This window comes from Ruditapes philippinarum, unplaced genomic scaffold (assembly GCF_026571515.1).
Source record: "Ruditapes philippinarum isolate M1 unplaced genomic scaffold, ASM2657151v2 ctg84_1_1_1_1, whole genome shotgun sequence".
Taxonomy (NCBI): Eukaryota; Metazoa; Mollusca; class Bivalvia; order Venerida; family Veneridae; genus Ruditapes; species Ruditapes philippinarum.
Window position 1 is genome coordinate 407,325 of NW_026865113.1, and position 26,862 is coordinate 434,186.

General features: G+C 30.5%; 1 protein-coding gene and 1 long non-coding RNA gene across 3 annotated transcripts in view; both read left to right on the top strand.

The window, feature by feature from the left end:
• LOC132727880 (uncharacterized) overlaps positions 1-21,728 on the top strand; it is a 35,458-nt gene extending 13,730 nt beyond the window's left edge. The window contains exons 2-3 of one of the 2 annotated variants that reach the window (XM_060713471.1): positions 2,475-2,562; positions 19,204-21,728. In XM_060713471.1, the coding sequence (XP_060569454.1) occupies positions 2,475-2,562; positions 19,204-20,522 (1,407 nt within the window). In that variant the 3' untranslated portion in view covers positions 20,523-21,728. Of the gene's footprint in view, positions 1-2,474; positions 2,563-9,255; positions 14,108-19,203 lie in introns of those variants that run through there. The other variant, XM_060713470.1, reaches the window with a different exon arrangement.
• LOC132727886 (uncharacterized) lies at positions 138-1,071 on the top strand. Its single transcript, XR_009625404.1, has 3 exons — positions 138-431; positions 600-699; positions 909-1,071. It is a non-coding gene; the product is annotated as an uncharacterized LOC132727886 (long non-coding RNA).
• Positions 21,729-26,862: the final 5,134 nt, after the last annotated feature.

The window sequence follows — 26,862 nt, forward strand, 5'->3', positions numbered from 1 at the left end:
GCAATTTATGATTTAACAAATCTTGTCTTTCTTTAATTTATTTTTCATATTATTAAACATTTGTCTGTACTATATTCTATTTAGAATTTAATCAATTTTAAAATTGAAACCTATAGAAAGTAGTTCGGCCCACTTAATTTACGTCCCAAGACGATTCGTCAATATATATAACTATGTTTATATTTTATTGATAGTATAATACAGTGTTAATTAGTTTGATAAAAACACATTATAATGATTATTGTTAAGTTAAATAACAAATTTGAGTGTTAAACTTTAAAGTTTAATAGTCGTAAATTTAAGGGGAATAATAAATCTATTTCTATTTTATTATATATTATTTTATATTCTAGATCCTTGTCCTGGCTGAAATTTATAGTATTGCACCTGTAGCCTTGACACCATACATTCAACATGAAAAGGACTGTCAGGTTTGTTAAATTGAAATTTATTCTTATTAATTTATATATTTGAATTTCTTTACTATACAAAGTATAAATTTTTCAACTATTGGATATTTATCTTGTCTTAAAATATATTTTTTTCGGAATATTCCTGTAACATTATTAATATAAAATTTACATGTTTGTTGATTTCAGGATGCTGCCTAAAATGGTCTTAGCTAGAGCCTAGAATGTTAATTTCTTGGGAATATGCTGCAAGGAACTGACGGGGAGCAGTTTTTCTTACCAATCATAGGTGAGACTTTTAAATAGCTTCTTTTTAAAAAGATTTTGTTGTCTTATATACAGTATTTGCTATGTTTCAATTTCTATGCTGTTTTATGATGTAAATCTTAGAGAAAAGCATTTTAAGATAAAGACAAATCACTAAGCTGAGTAATTATATGTATAATTTTAGATTGACCAAGTCACTTTTAACTACAGACTTCTTATTTTTATTTGCAGAAGCAGTAAGAGACAGCCAAAGAAGTACTCAAACACTTGACATACCCAGAAAGATCTAGAAGAAAAGATTGGAACAGATTGTAGCTTAATTGTTAAAACTATTAAAGTGAATTTAAGCTGCACTTGAACTGTATTTTTGAAATAAAATATCTGAAGTATTTAATATTGTCTTGATACTTTGTTAAACTTGGTTACTTTGCTTTATATCCAAAAATTAAAGTATGGTGGCTTTATATCCAAAAATTAAAGTATGGTGGGTTTTCAACGTTGAAATGACATTGAAACTTCAACGTTGTGTCAACGTTGAAGCTGCAACGTTGTATCAACGTTGAAATTTCAACGTTGTTTCAACTTTCAAATCCGAATATAAATCCAAACTTATTTCAACGTTGAAATCTGACCATAATTCAACGTTGAAACAACGTTGATGTGCCTGCTGGGTTGGTACTACTTTCGTCACATTATGAACAAGTTCTAAATCCATTGTTTGAACAAAAAGTAATGCAAATTTTGACAATTCTAATAAAAAGATAAAAAAATCATATCTAGCTAAGACTTAATGTACCTTAAGAAGTACATCAAACGCAAATACTATGTTGGCTGATTTATGCCATCGCATAAATACGAAAATACGAAGTGGTTACTTTGTGGTATTTTCGTGCTTCCGCGGTGCGTAAGCACGAGAAAGTGGCCACATTGTCGTATTTTCGTGTGTTCGTCTGGCGTCCCGCGGAGCAAAAATACATCAAATAACATCAAATAAATCAGCCACTATAAAATACATTTGTTATATCTTTTTACTACAAACAATATGTTGTTATTTTGAACGTTTTATCCGTAAATAAATGCAATATATTCATAGGTTTGCGTCTAGAAAATGACGCTATGACATATTATGCAAATTTTACACGACGATTATTTATACTTTAAGTAGCTTAATACTATCTTTTAAGTCATTTTCTACATACTATACATTTTACTGATTTGTACAATTTCAAATTCATCTTACGACAAAACACAAAACTAAAACAGAACGCTTCCTTACATAAAAGCCTTGACTTTGTTTCCGGAAATGTTTAATGTTTTGAAAAAATCTAAATAATAAGTTTATTTTTTTTCCAGAAATGATTTTCTCAAACCACTGTTTCTGAAACATCAGTATCATCAACAGGATATTGTGATACTTTTTATTGTGTCAGAGTTTGTTTGTTTCTTGTTTTATTTTCTTCCAATAAATTGATCGTTGTTGATACCAAAATGATACAATTTGAATATTTATTACAAGCATATAAAACATACAATTATATGCATATATATAGTTCCCTGAAGCATGTTAAATTTTAGCAAATAACAAACTTTTTAATTGTGTTAATGTTCACTCAACATAATGGTAATCATACATGTGTTTAGTTAACAGTTCGTGCGTTTGCTGTAAATATATATAACTGTCACATTTTTCTGTTTCCAACTTCAGAATATATCCACCAAGTAAACATAATCGCGTCACACTATGCGGTTTCATTATGTGGATTGTCTGATTTATTTAAATACATTTATCAATTACAGGACGAAAACAAGGACTGGGAGAATATTGTTTGTTGCAGTCCTGTACTAGAAGCATGGGCACGCTGGGAACCTGAACTTAAGTATTCAGGTAAATATTTCAGATAGTCAACTTTATGTTGTCGATAGTGTATAAGTTCTTGGAGGACTTATGTACCCTTTCATGCAAGAACTGAATTCATGAAACTTTTCGTGTTTTTTTTTAAATATTGGTTTACTATAAAACATTCAGGGATCTTCTAGTAAACTGTATACAATTCTTCTGAAACCAGTTTCATAAAAGATTAATTGGAAAATAAATATAAGATTACAACGCATGCCATGCGGCAAAATACAAATTATGAATTAGATTTAGAGGCTTTAATAACGGACACTCATTTTCACAATGTACAAAATAAATTTCTATGACGTTACTTTCAGGAAGTATTTGCATTTTTCTTGTTTTTGTTTACTTTTGAAGGTTGAATTGTCATGTTTGCATTGCTACGAAACAATCTGCCTGTCAATTTCTTAATTACAAACGCTAAAAGATGTTGCTTCATGTTAATGATGCGAACATCGTATTACGGATGTTAAATACATAGAGAAGCATGGAAATGATATCATAAGAGAAATATGTGATGAATATAGTTTGAATGCATTCTTTTGAAAATTATATAATCATACTTTTATTCAATTTTAAAAATAGATAGATAGATAACTTCATTCTTTAAAACAATCTTCAAATAAAAAATATAAAGGGCTTAATAAGTTAAATATATGGTAAAATTTGCGTTCGAAATATGCAAGATGATATTGGCCATGTGATTCTTCACGATATCTTATCCGCATATAATTATTTAAGATACGAAATAGAAATTGAAAAATAAAAAATTTAAAACTACAGTTTATAAGCTTTTTATAAATAATTTTTCACAAATTTCGGCAAAAAAATGACAAAACAATAATTACTTGTTACTATATGTATATAAAATTTCTTTCGTGTGCAGTCGCGATTTGGCTGGTAGTAAAAGTTGCGTTTTTTACTCGTTACAATTCCGGAAATAATTTAGCTTTGTATATGATAATTACACGGTTAAAAGGATCAAATTCTCAGCTTTCTTTTGATAGGTACTTTGCTAAATTCGGACCATAAATGACGAAAAAATCTTATATTTGTTCGAAGAGGGCATCATTATTTTTACTGAAGTTTTGACATAATCGGGAGACAAAAAAACAAAACTCTGTGTTTAACTCGTCGTAATTTTCTTCATACTAAACGCACTGAGTTATAAAATATATATTTGAAAAATTCTATCTTTCAGCTTTCTAGAATATGTTACTTTTAAAAAATTGAACAGAAAATAACATGTTGACGGTAATCTAAATAACCAAGGTCAAATATCACACCGCTTATTGATATGTAATCGTCGATAAAAATCAATAACGATCGGCAGTCTGGATGGATTATCTGCCACGACAGCATAATTTACTGTTATTGATTTACTGTATAGAGTTGCGGATACCGTTAATATACGTACCTGGTTAATGTAATAAGAAGTCTTAGGTGTACATAAACATTTTTGATATTCAATTTACACAGAGGTTACATCGGTAGAATAATAGATTCACCGCCCGGATACCAGCTCGGAAATATTGAAAATGGAATACTTTCTCTATGACAAACTTTAGATTTCGGAAAAGAGCAGTACAAATGGAAATAATCACTTTATAAATTCACTCACATGTCTTAAGTGAAGAAGAAATATACAGTACTTGAACTATATTTTGTTTACAATATTTAGATGTATGTGTATGACACAAGTTTTTCTCGTGTATTTTAAGATGTTTATATGTACACAACTACACATGTATACTTTTCTGCAGATAAAGAAACATACTTGTTTTAAACAAGATACAAAAAGTAACTATTTACTTATATTGTATATTAGAAGTCATGTAAATGCATATTTTCTTTCCGATATAAATATTTATTTGATATATTTAACATCTCTTCATAAAGTTGTCTTGTGGAAAATGATATAGTAATGAGGCAAGCAGTTGAAACAATTTGATTACCTTAACCAAATTTTGGCTCATATATTTTTTTCCCTTTATTTTACTAAAATACTGTCCCGTGTAAGACAACTCGTCAAGTATGTCTTTAAAACAAATACATTGTTGTAATGTAAATTCGTAACCATGAAGATTAAAACAAATATATGTAAACTGCTACAACTTCTTCGACATATTGAATACATGTTTCTATATAGACATACTATACTTTTTTGATAGACTTTTTTTGATTTTGTGTGTTATTTGTTTTTTTCTTTGTTTTGTCAAGTTTTGATCGCTTTATTATTTTTTTTTTAAAGATGAATGTTAAAATTAGAAAAGAAAATATTGTGTATACGAATAAAGCATCCATGAATAAATTTATTAATACATTTTACCGCTGAAGCTAACTATTGAACTTAAGGAAAATCGTACTTATTAACTTTTTGCCATTCATGTAAAAGAACAAACGGTATTTCAATATAATCTCTTTACTTATGTATTTCTATCTACTGTTTATACATCTAAGCATGATATATAAAATGTTGATGATAAAATCATTAAAAAATGAACATTATAGACTCCAGTCGGTAAACACAAACTTACAAATGAATCTTTAGTCAATATAATATGTCTTCAACTGAAATATGTACTTTTAATGTAAAAGGTTTAGCATCGACAAACAAGCGTGACCGTGTTCTGTGTTGGCTTAACCAACAAAAAATTTCAATAGCGTTATTGCAAGAAATTCATTATAACTCAAACACTGATGATACAGAAAATTGGTCGGCAAAGTGGAACGGAAAATCTTACTTAAGCGGAAATAGTACAAACAGCTTAGGCGTCGGTATCTTTATTAATACGTCTTGTAATTGTAAAATTTTAGAATATCAAGAAATTATTGTGGGCAGAATGCAACGAATTAAACTAGAAATTGAGGAAAAGGTAATAAATATATTCAACGTTTATGCTCCAAATAACGACGATATCAATTTTTTCAATATATTAGAAACCAATCTTGATAAATTTAGTGACGAAATACTACTAGTTGGCGGTGATTTTAATACTGTTATTAATCATTCTTTAGACAAACTAAACGGTAAAAGTGATACAAATAAACGAACTTCTAAAAAGGTTAATGAACTAATTGATACATTTGATCTTTGTGATGTTTTTAGACTACTTAATCCAGAACGAAAACTTTTTACTTGGCACTCTCATAATAACCCACCAATTTTCTGCAGACTCGACTATTTTCTTTTTTCCACTTATGCTCTCAATTCAGTAACAGACTTCCAAATAAAAACTGGTTATAAATCAGATCATTCTATTGTGATTATGCATCTAAAGTTTATTCAATGTAAAAAGGGCCCAGGATACTTTAAACTTAACAATTCGTTACTTTTAGACACTGATTATCAAAATAAAATAAAATCATCAATACAAGAAATAGTGTCATTTAATGACCAAGCCAATCCAAACGTATTATGGGAAATAATTAAGGGCAGAATAAGAGATGAAACTATCAAATACGCTAGCATTAAAAAGAAAAATGATCTTAGAAATGAGCATGAAATTAATTCTAAAATTAGGGATCTGGAAAAAGAAATTGAGTTAAATACAAGTAATAATATTTTAATAGAAAATCTTAAATCTGAAAAAGCAAAACTTAATGATCTTATTGACAAAAGAATTAAAGGTATCTTGCTAAGAAGCAAAGCTGAATGGGTGGAAGGGTCAGAGAAAAACACAAAGTATTTTGCTAACCTTGAAAAGAAAAATGCTGAACAAAAAATAATTAGCCAACTAAAAGATAATAGAAATAACATTGAAACGAATCAAAACAAAATTTTGACTAAGATTAAAGATTTTTATGAACGTTTATATAAAAAAGACTTACAAATAGAAGATTGCGAAGATTCTATCTTTTTCGCAAATGAAATAAATACTTTAGAACAAAATAATGAATATGTAGAAAATGGTCATCTTACAGAATACGAATGCGGAATTGCTCTTAAAGACATGAAAAACAACAAAAGTCCTGGAAGTGACGGTATAACTGCTGATTTTTACAAAATATTTTGGAATGATCTAAAACAATATCTTATTAGTTCTCTAAACTACTCTTATGATAACGGAAATCTTACGGAACTTCAAAAACAAAGTATTATTACTCTTCTTCCAAAGAAAGACAAAGACACGTTATCAATAAATAATTGGCGTCCGATCTCTTTACTAAATGTAGATTACAAAATTGCGACAAAAGCAATTGCAAATAAAATAAAAACCAAACTTCCAAATATTATCAGTTCAGAGCAAACAGGCTTTATCAAAGGTAGATATATTGGGGAAAATGTTAGAATTTTACAAGAGACAATCGAATATATTAATAATTTAAATGAAAAAGGGTTAATATTTTTTTCTGATTTTAATAAAGCTTTTGATAGTCTTGACCATAACTTTATGAAAAAATGCTTATTGAAATTTAAATTTCCTCAACATATTATAAATTGGGTTGGCCTTTTTTATAAAGATGCTAAATCGTGTATACATAATAATGGTCATCTATCCAGTTTCTTTAAAATAGAAAAAGGCGTGCGACAAGGGTGCCCTTTATCTCCTTACCTATTTATTATTTGTATAGAATTACTCTCAAATGAAGTTACCAAAAATAAAGATATTAAAGGCATTAAGATAGGAAACATTGAACTAAAACAAACACTTTTTGCCGATGATGCATGTTTTATAACTGATGGAGAAAAAAGATCGTTTCTAACACTTATTTCAACACTAAAAAATTTTTCAAATATATCAGGCCTTAAATTGAATAAAGATAAATGTACTGTTTTAAAACTTGGAAGTTTAAGAAATACTCATATCAATTTCTGCAATGACAACAATTTTAAATGGACATCTGAAAAAGCTAGCACGCTCGGTATAACTTTCACTAATAACATAGACGAAATGCTTAATATTAATTTAACACCTAAACTGAAAGAGTTCGATCAATGTTTGCATAAATGGAAACGATGGAAACTAAGTCTTTTTGGAAAAATAACCGTTCGTAAAACTTTTGCAATGCCCAAACTTATTTATCCTCTCACAGTTTTACATAACCCAGACCAAGAAATCATAAATAAAATAAAAAAGCTCATGTTTAACTTTCTATGGGACAACAAACCAGACAAAATATCAAGAGATAAGATTATTCAAGATTACCAACATGGGGGGCTTAAAATGTTAGACGTTGAAAGTTTTATATATTCCTTAAAATGCTCCTGGGTTAAACGCATTAAATTGCAGCAACATTCAAAATGGGTTAAAGTATATGAAAATATGTTAAATAGATATGGAAAACAATTCATATTTAAATGTAATCTAAACATAAAAGATATTGAAAATTTAGATATTAGATCTACATTTTTAAAAGACGTACTCAGTGCTTGATCGTATGCAAACTTTAATAAAGAAATAACTGATGTTGGTAAAGAAATTATATGGAACAACGCGAATATAAAACTAAGTAACAAACCATTTTGTTTTCTGTGAATGGATGGAAAAAGGCGTAATCTTCATCGAACATATATACGATTATAGGAAAAAACAATTTTATAGCTTTAACGAAATCCAAAACCTTTATGGCATAGCCCAATCAAACTTTTAAAACTATCATCAACTCATAAAATGCATACCAAAAGAATGGAAAATAAAACTAAAATCTGAAGGGATACAATACAAAGCTAATAACTACTTAATTGATAAATTAAAACCTCAAATTAAAACTTGCCGATTTATTTATACTATGCTTATTCAAAAGAAAGCAACAACAAACAATCATCAAGAAAACAAATGGGAAGCTGAACTCTCAGGCAACTTTGAATGGAAAAATATATTCTATCAAATCATAAACATAACGATTGATACAAAACTTCGAAGTTTTCAGTATAAATATCTTATGCGTATTTTCCAAACAATGAAAACTCTTTAAATATAATATGGTGGAGTCAATGTTATGCGATCTTTGCAACTCGGCACCAGAATCTAATGTACATCTATATTGGGAATGCTCAAAAATTCAACCATTTTGGTGTCAAATCAGGATTTTTTACAATCAAAATATTCTACAGACAAAACGTTGGTATCATACTAAACTGTCAGTTTGTGTAATGTGAATATTCAAAATAATATGATATCAAACTGCATTAACTATATTTTACTCTTAGATAAATATTTTATATTTAAAAAGAAATACCAGAAAACCGTACCAAACTTCAGTGAATTTTTAAATCTTAGATATAAACTTAGTTTAGAAAGACTCATTGCTGAAATGAAAAATAAGGTCGATGTCCATAACAACAAATGGAGCATATTCACATCATAAACATATGCGACTGGCTGGAGTCTATAAAATATTATTTACACGCTTACTATGAAACGCTTCTTTTCTATTAATGAAAACATAACTATAAATAATTAAAATTACATATATCATGCTCTAGATTACTTTTCCATCTTTACAACCATGATAAATCAGTTTAAATCTACTTAGTCTTTTATTAAAGTTTTTTTTCTGATGTAACCTTTGTTTATTCTTGCAATTAAACAATTTCTAATATGTTTGTAAATTTGTATAATGTATGAAATGTATTGTTTGTACGAGCTGGATAATAAAGAAAATTTAATAATAAAAAAAACAAAACTTTAGATACTACAATATTGCTGTTGTAACTATCAATATACTATATTTTAGTTGACCAAGCTCTTGGTACATTCTCCAGCAACGAAAGAAGAATAAAAATGATCATGAATTATATGAAGGGTCGCGGCATAGAGATCAAACCAGATGACTTGTTTGGATTGATTCGATTAGCAGATATGCTACAAGTTTGTGACCTATATAATTATTGTAAAGAACGTATATCAAATCTTGTGATCAGAAAAGACAACTTTTACAAGATACTCCACGCCTGCGCCTTATATGATTTTCAACACGGACGTATGGATCGATACATTCGAGGAAATTTAAATGAATTATGTGAAGAAGCAGATATTCTAAAGATTGACCCAGAGTCTGTGGAACTTCTTCTTACTGATGAAGAACTTTCATACTGGCCGATGACAAGCAGATTTGGGTTTATAAGAAATTGGTGTAGAGCTAACAGATGTAATAACTACTTTGAAAAATGGTTTGGGTTCTTAGATTTCTACAAAATGGACAAATATTACATCGATTATATTGTTAAAAAAGACTCCCTTGTAGGAATGTCAATCACTTGTTTGCAAAGAGTAAATCAACATCTAAGTGACAGACAAGATGCACCGTTGCCGTTTGTTTTTATCCTGGGCGATGATGATCGTACAGGATCAAACGTTGTTGGGTTGAATCTTGAAGACAAACAACTGTACAGATTTAACTTACCTAATGAAATAATGAAAACAACTAGCGTCCAATGTGTGAAATCCACTGGAAAACTGTTATTCTTCAGTCTATTGAAACGGCGGATATTTACATATGACGTAAATGACGGATTCATAACAGAGAAACGCATTGTCTGGAAGGGAAAGTATCCTGAAAAAATAAGCCATATCTTTAAAACAAACACAAGCTTAGTATTCATTTCGACGGGAGAACACAATGATGTAAGTTTACAGTATCAGAGAAAAGTAAACAAATTTACACGGGGGTCAGTAGTATACCATATGGTAAGCAAAAATGCAAAGGTTCTTAATATTGAACCGTTGATGACATTATCATTTAAAGTAAGCTGTGTGTGTTACAATCAGTCAATGATTCTGATGTCTACAACAACATATTCAAAGAGGAGAAATTTGTACTGCTTTAATATTCAAACAAACAAAATGACAGAAATTAATCTACAAATCAATGAGGAGCAAAGATACGGGCTATTTGAGCAATCATCTGTTAAATGTTTATTGCCAGTGCATGATAAAATTCTCGTTGTGACTGGAATGTCATTTATGTTATTATCATTAAATAAAGATTCAGATGCCTACACTTTAGAGGAAAGGCAATGTCCAAACTTGACATTTTGCTCACAGGGAGCCTCTAAATACGTATTTATTTCTGATAATTTGGTAGAATTGAACGAGCGATATGCACGTATCAGCTATAAAAGCAAGGAACAAACTTCTTTCCAAGATTGGCATACACTTAAATTGAAAAGAATGAAAGATCCTTACTATAAACCAATAGTGTGTGCTTATGTCGAACGGACAAAACCATTATGTCACATTATGTGCCCACATTGTGACCCTGATGCATGGGAAAAGGAAGCTGAAATGATCAGAAAAGAGGAAGAGTTGAAACGAAGAAGCATCTTCGTGGACTACAGCGCGTACGATGAAGAATCTGATGTTTATAGTGATAACCATGATAATGATTACCACCATGATGATTATAATGATGATGATTGGAATCAGAGAGAAATGTACTGGGATGCAAGTGCGGATGAGTTTGTTGAAGCTTGGTGGTAACAGAAACACAGTTTACAATTGAAACTGAATGAATATGAAAATATGTATACATTAAAAATAAGAATGAAGCCTGTTGAGAGCACAGACACTTCGGGTGTGGAGCTCAAAACGCCTTTAAAATCCAAATAAAATGCATATTTGTCAATCCCAGCACATGCACTGATCTTATATGTCAAAAAACTTAATATAAGTCGTTTTGAAAAAAAATCATATTTCAACGTCTATAATTATACACAAGATAAAAATGTTCGCCGGAAAAAATCCGCACCCCTACCGTCATAATCACCATGTATTTTATTCCATTTCCAATATTTTCATATAATCCTTTGGTCCATCGACACAGAAAAAATAATTCTTTACGATGATGGTCAATTTTTAACTTCAACGGTAATATAAACAACGCAACAGCCGAAATAAACACCAAGATTATCGCCGTTTTACTCCATTTACAAAATCTTTCCATGAATTCAACCGTGGCCCCAGCTTTGCCGTGTGCAAAATGCGCTGCGTTTTGAAGATGAGAACCAGTCGGCTATGTTCGGAGCCATTCGGTAATATGTTGGTTCCCTTACTTCAAAGCGGGGCGTATTTGTACACGGCAAAGCTGGGGCTACGTTTGAATTTATGGAAAGATTTTGTAAATGGAGTAAAACGGCGATAATATTGGTGTTTATTTCGGCTGTTGCGTTGTTATGAGAGATAATTGAATGTGAAATATCTGTCACGTATTCTAATCATCATAATCACTATAAGTGCTAGAGTTAATGGTATAGATATAAGGGTCAGAAAATATACGTGTGTGAGTGCGTGTGCGTGTGTTTATTTTACTTATATTACAGTAGTATTTAACATGTAATAGTCAGTTTATTTTGTATATATTCATGTCAAATGTATATCATATCGTACCATATCATTTCATATATCATATGATATGTAAAGCAATTAACAAAATGCATATACTGGTCGGGGAGATAACTCCGACACATAGATAACTCCGAAAATTGATAAATATAATTCTTATAATTCTTAGCTTTTCAACAAATAAACACATTGTCACCTAGTTGCATAGGAACAGGACACAATGAAATGATTTTTCTTAAGTTTGTTATTAACTGTTGAATGTTTTTCAAATAAACTTAACTTTTCATAGGCAAAAACTGCCTCAAAACATTCTTTTACCGAATTACAATAAGGTAATTAGACTTGTATTGACCACAGAACACTAACTAGGATATCATGAAAAAAATTGATGAAACATAGAAGATGTAAAACAAATAATTGGTGCTGATTTTCCAGTTATTTTTATGTAAAAAGTGTCGACTTTATCTACTGTTGTGGTGTAAAAAGACCATGTTTGGTATACCTCATTCAGGACCTTTCATACATAATTTTTGTAGTATAATGAAAAGTCTTTAAACTGAACTTTATTCAGGTGGGTCAATATTTAAAACATACTGGACGATAATTAAGACATGCAAAACATTTTGATTTAGTGTCCACCCATGCAGTATACGTGTATATATTCGTATGATTATGCTAAATAAACTTTTAAACTGTTAATGCTTATACATTTCAGATACCTATCTCTATCAAAATAAACTAATTCACCTGTTGTCCTACCATTTAAGTCTAAAAAAGATAAATATCGCCGCCTAAATCACAATATTTGATATAACCTAATGTAAATTTACATACATGGAGGTATATAAGTATGACATATATATGCATCAACATAAGAATCAAGTAATGTTCCAGAAATAATTAACCAGATAATACCAGATTGTTGTTTTTTAAAGAACATGAATGTATTTCTTGTATACATTTTTAAAGTAAACAGTGAGCCCTCCTCTATATCTATCTTTAGTAACATTTCTTGATTTATTACCACTTAAATGTTCACTAAAATACCCTTCAATGTCTAAATTTGAAGTATCTTTATCAGATATCCATGTTTCATTTAAGCAAAGTATATCAAAACTCTAACTATTTCCTCCTTTGTTTTCTTGAATGTGTCTTCCATGAAATCCTTTTTACTAACTGTCTGCAGTCCTCATCAATATGTTCTGAGACTCCGTACAAAAAGTAAATTACATTTCATTTGTCTCATTTGGAGATCTTCAATTACTGAGTTCATTTTTACAAATCTTTCTTTTATTTCAGCCGTTCCTGTAACCAATTTTCTACATTGACCGTGAATTTGTTTCAAATCGTCTTTTGTTGACTTTATTTCCTGTTTTTTACTCTCAAACATTTCTGAAGAGAATTTACATGATTCTTCTGTCTCACCAACCCTTTTCTCTAAACTTTTTAATTTTTGTTTAAAATCCATAATTTTATACTTATTTGTTTAACAGTTTTTTCCACCGCATCAATTTTATTCACCTTCACTTCAATAAAATTGATATCGTTTATTATTTGTTGTTGATTTTTGATAAATTACTGGACCCACAAAGGTGCATCAACAGACGCTATACACTTATAGGAGCCGCAGAAAACTGCATCAGTTGTGTTGGTGGGGAAACAGTATATTGACCACTATGAGTATGATACATGAACACGTTTTGTAGTGAAGACAGTACAATCATAATTCAAAATAATGGGTCAATAGCTTAACAATAATTTACCGAAAAATATGTATCTTTGAATTTAGTCCCACACCCATTCACATCCGTTTTTGAATAACGAAAGTTTGTAAGTCCGCCATTTTGTTCATTTTCACCATAAGGTGGAAAATTTGCTTTTGTTTTTCTGTTAGTTTTCTTCGTTTTCTAACTCAATCCTTTAGACTTTTCTCTTTTTTGGAGTAAAGATGCAGCCTCCTGCACACCAAATATCACCAACTGAAACGAATAAGTCCAGTTATTACATACTTAAAACACGAAAAATCGCGTCCACACGATTCAAGGGACGTATGATTTTTTGTACACAATTTTGTAATATACTATTGATCATAGTTTTTATCATATTAAATTAATAAGTAATGAATTAAACACGATCAATAAAAAATTGAATAACCTGTGTATTTAGGGATTGAAGTTTTCACACCTTTTTCTGTGCAGTTAAGAAATAATCAAGATATGATCCCTTAATCACACAGAAGATATTTTGATATATGTATATACAAAATGATAGAAAAGATATTACATTGATAAAGTGGCTTTTGATAAAGTGGTTCCCTAGTTATTGAGCGGATTGAAAGTCATTGTGACGGTGACCAACACGCATGAGCGCCCGCAACAACGGTAGTCTTCAACTCAATCAAGTTTAAATGCTTTGAGTCAAATGGTTCTTTAGTTATTGAGCGGAAACAAAGTGTTCTACCAACCGGCTGACCGATTGACATACCGACAGACCGATCGACATTTTCAAAACAATATACCACTTTTCATAATAAAATACATAGAACCTGTCATCTTACATTTGGAGCATTTTGTGTATATCTTTTCCCTTTAGCGAATTTAGTGGTTATGTGTTTTAAAGCGTAAACTGCATGTTAACATTTATTTTGAACTTAAGTTTTGTTTTGGTTTAAATCTTTATACTTCTGTCAAATATTGGCATTCCTCCAATGATAAAAAGGTTATAAAACTTCCTTGTAAAATGCAGATAAGTTTAAAGATTGAACAGATAAAACTACATGTAAGTGAATAGATAAATGCTTTACATGCAAACAGTTAGTTTACTATTTGAATTAATAAAGTAGCTTTCCCACTCCCTTGGGGTCGGTGTTTGCGTCCACATATTTTAAATAAACATGTTAAACTATTACTTTTTCTGTCCTGAGGGATTGATTATTATATTTTGATTTTTCTGCGATATAAAATAAACAGATATAATGAAAGAATTTACTATTTACTCATTTATACGAGTCTTACTTTTCATGATATAAGTCGAGCGTCTTCTCTGAAAACCCTTGTTATCTATTCACAAAAATGAAATCTGATAACAGTGAATTACAACATCGACCCGCTCATAGTTTATGATACGGACTTAAATACATTTACGTTTATTTTATGTTTTCAATGTCGACTAGCAGGAATCAAATAATGTGTTTAAATGTTTCAATAAGATAGTATAAAACAATTATTATGGATTTGTATAACACTATTTCGTTTCCTTTAGTGTCACACCTTGGAGGCTCAGAATTGGTTGCGTCAAGAGAATTGAAAGACAACGATATATCGGTAATTAACAAGTTTTTATATTTTTTCCTATTTTTACGCTATCATGTCATGCTTTTCAGTTTTGCTGTGCTGGGATTCCTCTTGTCTATTTTAGTACGGAAATCAAAGATCTAATCGTAATCCAAGGCAGGTAGTCAGAATGATAATCAGGGGTTGCGAGTTTGAACCTCGCTACTCAAGAAAATTACTGATAATTCGGATTATTTTATTCATCAAATATATTTTGTACTCACACGAATGTAGAAGCTATACTTTACACAAAACTTTACGGACATCATTCAAAATGATAAAGTTTTTGCTTTGTTTGCATATGAAGACAACTACATGTTATTTCTTACAAAGATAACCTACGTACATTTGTAAATCATTTAAGTATCAAATATGAGAGTAAATATAAAACAAGAAAGAGTAAGCCCCACATTGCTATCTACTAACAAAGACAACAAGGTCAATACATACAGGTACAGCACCAAAAAACAATACAATTTAACGGACCAGTTACATATGCAATAACATGTGCATGATCTGTTATATGGTTACACCTATCATCATTTTATGAGATTTAATATCATTGTATGTGTTTCGACTACCTGTACAAATGAGTGGTAGAAAATCACAGTAACATAATTTTCGCTCTCTCTCTCTCTCTCTCTCACAACTGATCCAAAACACAACAATAATACTGTTTTATATTCAGGACGTATAGCTCTAAAGATTAGGGTTATTGATAAATACAAAAATGAGCAACCAACTTCTTAAAGACATATAAATATTTTCTTTATTTTTAAAAACATTTCATTTTTGGTGCACTGTTCCAGTTTCTTTCCAAAAAAGTTACCTTTTTCGCAATCTGCACATTGGGATTTGGTGCGGTTATAATGATTTGTATTTTGTATAGAAGTCAAAATACCCTTTTAGTTTACATTTTGCTACTTTATGACATTTTGTTTTTCAAATTTAAGACTACTTTAATTAGCTCTAAATCCATTATTTAAACAGCAAAGAACGCAATTTTGACAATTCTAAGGTAGAAAAATTTGTTCATATAAAAGGCTTAATGTGCCTTTAGATATACACGGAATATCATGTTGCAGAAGCCTTATGAGGAGGCAGTACACAGCTTTCAATTTTACAAATTAAAAAAAAATTGAAATTAAACTGGATATATGAGCTCCTATGCTATATTTGAATTTTCTGTGGCCAGTATTGTGTTTCAATTATTAAGAAAAAATGATTTTATTTGTGTTTAACCCATACATTTTGAAGGAGTTCCTCTCAGATTCGAATTTATAATTCATGGAGCTAGCTCGGAATTCAGCTCTTCAATTTAAAGCGTACGCAGGAGAGGACTTAAAATAATGAAAAAGGAGGTGTGTAACTCCCTGTTTGGATTAAATTTCAGATTGTGCATTGTTTAGAAAGAAAGGAACACTGTAGCATGTGATTTTAATTATTGACATTGCTATATTTTTATATTATTCAAATAGGTATAATTTGCTATTTTCTCATTAATTTTAAAGACAAAAACAATGGAAAACACAAGGATATGTGCCAGAAAACTCGATGTGGACATTATCATTAATTCGTTGCTGTGAGATAAATATGTATATAAGTAGATATATGTATATATATATATATATATATATATATATATATATATATATATATATATATATATATATATATATATATATATAAAGGGAGATAATTAAATTCAATACAGTTATACTTTCCCCTGCGTGAGATCACTTAAGATACAAGTGTGCAGATAAATTGTTATAGAAATGAGAGAATATATACACACATACCACCACATCGAGATGTCAGTCCAATTACGGCACAGCGCCTAGCAGAACAGTCATGAAAGCATAGCCACTGCTAATCCACCATCACAAAAATGATGGTTTCAGAACAGCTTTATATACAGTCACAAACTGCACTACACATTGAAACAAGCTCAACATTCGTATATAGAGTTTGTTCTCTGTTATCATGTCTCACAAATCAACAATGACATTTTTATTGTCTTCTTCACTGATTGGGACCAGAGAAATATATATCTATTTCCGAAAGTCAACTGGATCCCGTAAGATCAAGTAGATCCGTAGGATACAATGAATATAGACAGATAAAGTATATATAAAGGGAGATAATTAAATTCAATACAGTTATACTTTCCCCTGTGTGGGATCACTTAAGATACAAGTGTGCAGATAAATTGTTATAGAAATGAGAGAATATATACACACATATGTAGGTATGTGTGTATATATTCTCTCATTTCTATATATATATATATATATATATATATATTTTATATATATATATATATATATATATAGTATATGTTGGTTAAGTTATTCCTGCATAAAAACAGAACAGCAACAATAGCGGCAATAATTAATTTGAACTAATTAAAGATCAATGTCTAATGTTATAAAAAAACACTTGACCTAATCATTCCTCTTCCTATGCTCTGCTGGGCAGTAAGTAAATTAAAGCTACGAGGTACTCCAGTTGTTGTGTTTAATTCATTAATATAGTTGTTTGTTTGTATATATGTAAATCAGCACTTAAAATATACAAAGTAAATAACTTTGTGTAGAAATGATTGTGACCAATTTAAAAACTGGAACTCAAGTGTACAATTTTTTTTCATTGTTAATTTTGATATTACCATATTTTATACATAAAACATGCAATGTCTCATGTCAGTATAATGGCATAATTTCTAAAGACAAGTCACCCCCTTATTACTTTTAATAACTGTTTTTATTTGTTTTATTTTCTGTTGTTCTTTTTTTTTAATTTCAATATGATAAACGATACATATAAACTCTTCCATCTCCTAGGTCTGTATCTGACATTCTGTCATCCTCTAAAGTTTATTAATGTTTGACAACGTAAAACCATATTGAATAATAAAATTTAGTAATTGTATCATAAAACTGATACACCTCTATCTGCTTGCATACAGTCAGTTATTTGCCGAGAAGCCTTGAAAACTGTGTATTGCCCCCTGGCTTTGTATATTGCTACGAGCTGTGTTTGATAATCAATATCGTCGAGCGAGATATCATTTTTCCTACGCTGCGAGTAGAAAAATACATGTCCTCAGAAAGCTACTGCAATATAATTATCCCTTTTATAAAAAACCTGTTTACATTTTAATGTAAAGATAGTTTCAATATACTTAAATTCTACAGAGACTTATATTACAGAAAATATAGCTCAGTGCCTTCTATATTAGTAATTTCAGGAACTCGAATATAGCTGTTCAGAAATGAAATTCATGAGTGACGATGATTACATTTAAAAAAAAATAGTATTGGTTCCTGTTTCCAAATGCTACGTAACACATGTACCCGATTAAGATGGATGTTTGTTGCAGTCCTGTACTAGAAGCATGGGCACGCTGGGAACCTGAACTTAAATATTCAGGTAAATATTTCTGATAGTCCACGAATTCGAATTCATGTAATTTGACTTTTACATATTCAATTACAAGAAAACATTAACCAAACTTTTTACATTTTTTTCTGTAACCAGGTTTTATAATCGGAAAGTTAAATTACAACTCGTGCCATGTCCTATGTGACATACTATGAATTTCAATAATGACCTGTTATTTTCAAAAGGTACACAATTTGTATGACGGTATCTCAGCATGTATTTGCATTTTTCTCTTTGTTTACTCTTGAAGGTTGAATTGTCATGTTTGCGTTGCCATGAAACAATCTGTCCGTCAATTTCTTAATTGACAACACATTAATGATGCGAACATCGTATTAGAATTGTTAAATAAAGAAGCATGGGAATAAATGATATCTTATGAGAAATCTGTGATGAATATAGTTTGCATGCATTCTTGCATTTAGTATTTATGAAGTCTTAGGTGTACATAAAACATTTTGATATTCAATTTACACAGAGGTAACCAGCTCAGAAATATGGAATACTTTCTTTAACAAACTTTAGATATAGAATATAGTTGTAATTATCAATATACTATATTTTAGTTGAGCAAGCTCTTGGTACATTCTCCAGCAACGAAAGAAGAATAAAAATGATCATGGATTATATGAAGGGTCGCGACATAGAGATCAAACCAGATGACTTGTTTGGAATGATTCGTTTAGCAGATATGCTACAAGTTAGTGATCTATATGTTTATTGTAAATACAGTATATCAAATCTTGCGATTACAAAATACAACTTTTACAAGATACTCCATGCCTGCACCTTATACGGTTTTCAACATGAACGTATAGATCAATATATTCGAGGACATCTCAATGAATTATGTAAAGAAGCAGATATTTTAAAGATTGACCCAGAGTCTGTGGAACTTCTTCTTACTGATGAAGAACTTTCCTACTGGCCGATGACACGCAGATTTATGTTCATAAGAAATTGGTGTAGAGCTAACAGAAGTAATAACTACTTTGAGAAATGGTTTGAGTTCTTAGATTTCTATAAAATGGACAAATATTACCTCGATGACATTGTTAAAAAAGACTCCCTTGTAGGAATGTCAATCACATGTTTGCAACAGGTAAATCAACATCTATGTTACAGACAAGATGCATCATTGCCATTTGTTTTTATTCTGGGCGATGATCGCACAGGATCAAACGTTGTTGGGTTGAATCTTGAAGACAAACAACTGTACCGATTTAACTTTCCTAATAAAATAATGGAAACTACTAGCGTCCAATGTGTGAAATCCACCGGAAAACTGTTATTCTTCAATCCATCGAAACGGCGAATATTTACATATGACGTAAATGACGGAGTTATAACAGAGAAACGCATTGTCTGGAAGGGGAAGTATCCTGAAAACATAAGCCATATCTTAGAAACAAGCACAAGCTTAGTATTCATTTCGACGGGAGTATACGATGATGGAAGTTTACGGTATCAGAGAAAAGTTCACAAATTTACACGGGGGTCAGTAGTATACCAGATGGTTAGCAAAAATGCAGATGTTCTTAATATTGAACCGTTCATGACATTATCATTTAAAGTAAGCTGTGTGTGTTACAATCAGTCAATGATTCTGATGTCCACAACAATATTTTCAAAGAGGAGAAAATTGTACTGCTTTAATCTTCAAACAAACAAAATGACAGAAATTAATCTACAAATCAATGAGGACCAAAGGTACGGGCTATTTGAGCAGTCCTCTGTTAAATGTTTACTGCCAGTGCATGATAAAATTCTCGTTGTGACTGGAATGTCATTTATGTTATTGTCATTAAACAAAGATTCAGATGCCTACATTGTTAGAGGAAAGGCAATGTCCAAATTTGACACTTTCTGCACAGGGAGCCTCTAAATACGCCTTTACTTCTGATAATTTGGTAGAATTGAACGGGCGATATGCACGTATCAGCTATAAAAGCAAGGAACAATCTTCTTTCCAAGATTGGCATACACTTAAATTGAAAAGAATGAACGATCCTTACTTTGAACCAACAGTGTGTGCTTATGTCGAACGGACAAAGGCATTATGTCACATTATGTGCCCACATTGTGACCCTGATGCCTGGGAAAAGGAAGCTGAAATTATCAGAAAAGAGGAAGAGTTGAGACAAAGAAACATAATTATGACCAACAGATTTTACGATGAAGAATCTGATGTTTATAGTGATTATCATGATTATGATTACTGCCATGATGATTATAGTGATGATCCTTGGAATCAGAGAGAAATGTACTGGGATGCAAGTGCAGATGAATTTGTGGAAGCTTGGTGGTAACAGAAACACAGTTTACAATTGAAACTGAATGAATATGAAAATATGTATACATTAAAAATAAGAATGAAGCCTGTTCAGAGGAGAATAAAATGTATCAGATCCATTAATCTGAATGAGAAAACCTACGGCTGTCAGTAGTCTATGTTTTAAGCGGCCTTCAGCTTTTCTAAAGGTTAAATATGTTATTTTTAGATTTGTCAAAATCAAAGGAATTAAGGTGGAAATTGAAATTTGCCGACAACAATATACAGTGTAGTAGTTTTCCTCGTCGTCCCTTCCTACTTTGTCAGGCATCTCCCATAGTTGTTCGATGGGGAAGAGATCTAGATGTTTTAAATTATGTTTTTATCATTTTTATATGTACGAAAATGATTAATATAATTTGAATAGGGCAAATCGTACACGGTTACCTACAAAATAATAAGTAATTCAGTTTTGCACAAACAATAACAAAAAAAAAAAAAAAAAAAAAAAAAAAAAAAAAAACAAACACACACAAAAAACACACACACTTGTTATGAGATATTATTATATGATCTAAAAAATAAATGTTGTGTTTTGTTCTTTATGGCATATTTCTCGATTAAAATATCATTACTTTACTATTATACTTAAAAGTTAATCCGCAATGATGGGTATAAACTTGAATTACTTTTGTATGCGCAGCGTTCGAGTAGTCGTTGCACGCCTAATACGTGCGTCATTTTTCCCGCGCTTCAACAAGGCAAAAAATTGTAATGTACATTTTGTGTTTTTTTTTAATTCTAAGCCTATTCATATAATAAAACAATTATTGACTAGTGAGCCATTGAATATCATGCGATATTCACCGGCAGCTGCCGGTGAATGTCACATCATATTTAATGGCTCACTAGTCAATAATTGTATATTATTGAATGTACAAAATCCGTCACGCATTCCTACCTGCTTATTTAATCATCAACACTATAAGTGTCAGAGTTAATGACAACATATCAATTCTGATAAGAAGTACGTGGCAATTCTTAACAGCTGAAAACACCATAGACCTTACCTAGTGAGCAACGAAAACAAGGAACCGGAAGAAGAAGAATATATTATATAACGTCGTTTTCCATTGGAAAATCGTGACGTTTTTAAAAGACTATATACACGGCTGCTGTGAAATTATGAAGTAATTTCATGTTTGCTGTATAAATTCGTTATATAAAGATTCTCGAAAGGTTATACATGGTCAGAGCTGCATTACTGGTACTGGTACTGGTACTGCAGTACATACTGCAGCGATTTTGCAAGTACTGGTACTGATACTGAATTACTCTTACAAAATTTTGCTACTACTGGTACTGGTACTGCATTACTGTCTTAAAAAGTGGTACTGCTACTGCATTACCCAGTACTTTTGGTTTTGATAAAATTAAAAATAACATCATTTTTTCTCATTAAATAAAGCTGTAAATTACATTAACTATATTTTATTTTTGTGAAAAAGTAAGTTATCAAATCTAAAGATAATTTGCTGCAATATTCCTTCAAATGTTAACATAGTATTCATCATAAAAAGCACCAAGACTTTAAGTAAAAATTAAATTAAGATAAACAGACTCAATAACTCTTTACCCTAAAATATCCTTATTAAAATCTTTTATTACTTTGTATTTACTAGTAAAAGAGCAAAATAAACACTAATTAATTTCTTCTATTCTAAAAAAATCCCATTTCAAGTGAAAAAAGTGATATTGTTAGCACCATAAAAAGTTGTTATTTACTTTGGTATAAATTGAACAGAGGTGTGAAGGTGTGAAAGGCAACAAAAGACTGTTGTGTTTTAAATGAAAGATGTTTGCATTGTATTTACACAGTTAACTGGTTACTAAACAATTAGATATGACATGAATATTATATGTTGTAAATATTGGTTTTGGTGAAATATGGGTTTTCCCAGCATCTGTTTGTATAGAAAGATTTAAGCCTATTCTGAAACAGAGACTAAGAGACTTTTACATAGCAGAATGGTATATAGATATTAACACGTGTCCTTCGTTATATTTATACAAGGAAATCAAACAAACTTTTGAAATTCCCTCATATCTCATAATATTGAATAACTTGAAATACAGACGAGCAATTGCAAAGATACGTATGGGTTCGCATGATTTAATGATAGAAAAGGCAAGACACTTTGAAAATGCAGTGCCGAGAGACCAGCGAAAGTGTATGCTATGTGACATGAATGACATTGAAGACGAATTCCACTTCGTTTTAACATGTAAATTATATAGAGACATCAGAAAGAAGTATATAAGTGACTATTATTGTAATCATGCAAGTGTTTACAAGTTCATTGAACTTTTAAATTCGACCAATAAAAATGTACTTATCAAGCTAGCATTATATATTCTTAAGGCTTTTAGAATCAGACAATCATTTTTTAGAGAGACCAATTAGTGTTCGAACAGTGAATGTGTACTTTTCAACATAATAGTGTCATAATAGATGACGTATTTACCAAGCTTTCTGTTTTTGTAAAAAAAAAAGAAATATATCAATTCTCGCTGTTTATTATTGTGTGTAGCCGTTGTGTTTTGTGTTTTGTGTATAATTAATGTGTTTTTTTATTTCTGTAACGCATGCTACAAATATGTGTCATATTGTATGTAAATGTCGATGAGCTGTTAATGTGCTTAAGACTAATAAAATATATGTTATGTTATGTTATGTTATTGTTTGTAAAAAGTATGTTAAAACTATAAAGTTGTAAATATGTTATGTTAACTTTAAAGCAGCATGCCTCCAGATTCATCCTAATTTTCATGAAAATTTTGAAAATGTATTTAAAGGTAAAATATTGTTAAATGAACAAATAAAGTACTTGACACATTACAATCGGCACTTAAAATCCACGTAAATTACCAAAAAGAGGTCAAAACATGCATAAATAGCCCCTACTGCGTTAGTAACGCAGTAGAAATATAGTGATAAATACTACAAAATACAGTCATTAAATGCACATAAGATATAAATTATCACTTGAATCTTTAATTTGTTTACTTTTCTCAAAGTTTTAGTAATTTTTTTCCAAGTTTAATTTTCTTGAAATATTTTGGGTCATTTGGAGGCATGCAGCTTTAAAGTAAATTATGATTTTATTTCTTTGCTGAATAATATTTGCAATTATTTGTTTGACACTGTATTTATTCAAACTTTGATGAATATATAAAAGTAATGGTACTGATACTTAATTACCTCACCAAAAAAAAAGTATTGGTACAGCAGTACCGAGCTAAAATCTAGTACTGGTACTGGTAATGGTACTGCATAATTTGCCAAGTACTGGTACTGGTACTTAAGTACTACACCCTTAGTACTGATGCAGCTCTGTACATGGTATGACAGTATATAAACGAAAGTGTGCAGTATAACCCTTGCCTAGTGGCTCGGGTTATTTATTCAGACAGCCGTTTATATAGGGCAATATAACCTATAATTTTTATAACTTATAATATATATAATTTCCGTATACTTTACTCGCGTTGTATTAGTATGTGTTTGTTTCACTTGTTGTGAGTTTACTTTGTATATATTTTTCATTATATTGCAATCTCATTGGTCCAAACAGTAGTCAACAGAACTTTTTATAGAATCATATTCACTGGGGGAAATATCATATTCAATGGCTGAAGTGGATTTTCCCAGTCTAAAAATAGATTGTGACTCAAATCCCATGACCATACAATGTCGTCTGTTAATTACTCGTGCTTATTAAAAAATAAATATCAGTTGCTTTACTATTATAGTTAAAGTTTACTATGAACTTGCGTAGTTGTTGCACGTCTGACACTTCAACGAATATTATACAATTATTTACTAGTGAGCCATTGAATATGATGTGATATTCACCGGCAGATGACATATTGACCGAGGTGATAGCCGAGGTCAATATGACTTTGTGCCGGTGAATATCACATCATATTCAATGGCCCACTAGTCAATAATTGTTTTATTATATGAATAGGCTAAGAAATAAAAAAAATCACTAAAGGTACAACCTTATATACATGTACAAATTTTGCCTCGAAAAAAAGACGCACGTGTTAGGCGTGCAACGACTACGCGAACGCTGCGCATACAAAAGTAATTCAAGTTTATACTTATCATTGCGGTGTAGCCTTTAAATATAATAGTGAAGCAATGATATTTTAATCGAGAAATATGCCATAAAGAACAAAAAGCAACAATTATATTTTAATTAGCACGCGTAATTAACAGTCTACGGTGTATTATCCTCAATCTATTTTTAGCCTGGGAAAATCCAATTCAGCCAGTGAATATGATACTACACGCAGTAAATATGATTTTATAAAAATTTATAGTTGACTACCGTTTGGACCAATGAGATTGCAGCTATATTTAGATCATATAATAAATATATTTGTTCAATGCCTTACAGATATATGGTGCAATATGATATACATGTGACATTATACAATTATTAAACACTTGAATCTTTAAATTTTGATGTTATTTCAAATACTGAAATAACTTTTTAAACATAAATCAATCAATATATATTAATGTGATTATGCTATTGTTAACGGCGTTTTGCGTTGATACCTACCTAAAAATGGTTGAATTGTGATCTATATATAGATTCTTCATTTTTGGAAAATAACTTGTAATTCACACGGTTGTAAACTATAAAACACACAATAGATAAAAAGTAGCAGAGGGGTATATTTTACAGACACGGACGATAAATGCGAGTTTATTTTTTGTTAAAATGGATTTAGAAGACACTTATTCGTATCCATTTGTTTGTGACAAGATATCACCGGACAGCGATAGTACACAATATATCATTTCCACGAAATTGCTAGACTTCCAAATATCGGTAAAGTATACGATTTATTTTGCTCTCATGTTTCAACATGTATTGAAGAATTAGCTTGCTCCAACGAAAATAAATTATTTATTTTATTTAAAAGCTATTAAGCATAATAAACGAAGAGATTAGCCAATTGTATTGCTTTTTTAGATCGGAAAGTACAGGAATAAATTCAAAAATAAATCATGCCTCTTCGCACTCCATATAACTTGAATGAAAGCATCACCTGTTTAATATAATCCATCAAAATGAGCTTCTTCTTTTTGGGGTGGGAGGATGGGATGGAAAAATAAACATGTAAACAAAGCAATACAGTTACCTCGAGTGATTTTATAAGCCTTTTGATAAGTTTATAGTAATCTTATACGCTTAGTTGATGCACGAAAATATCATGCAAGACAATATGTACACAGTTACTACATTACAACATTGTTCAATAGTTGTATCAAGAAAAAATACATTTATTTTCTAATTCGCTTGAAAATGAAATATTTATTCTCTTTAAAAGCTATTAAGCATAATAACAAACGAGAAATATAAGAATTGGCCAATTGCATTGGTTTTATTATATTGAGCAAATAGAACAGAGAAAATAAGAATCCCTAAAGAAAGCCCAACACGGCAAAATTGAAAACTCGGTTTGATTGAGCCTGTTCATGGACGGTACTGTCAAATGCAAACTATCGTCCACGCCCCCTAGCACCGGCTTAAGCAGAATTCAACATTTAACTTGTACTTGTACAATTTTGAATGTTGAAGCATCTGTAGATGAACGGGAACATAGTCAATTACCTTATAATAGTCTAACAGTCAGTGAAACAATTTACAAATCATACCATTGGTAATCAAATATTCATATTTTTACCTCAATTTTTTGACACTAAAAGAATTTTACTAAATTCATCTTTAATATAACCGCCAACGGCCATGTCTCTGAAACAAACGGTCCGGAATAAGTTAGCCGCAGCTGTACCACCACCAGACCGAAGGCTATTAATCCCATTTTTTCTTGTCTAAAACCAATTGCAGAAAACGTGTTAAGTACAATGTTC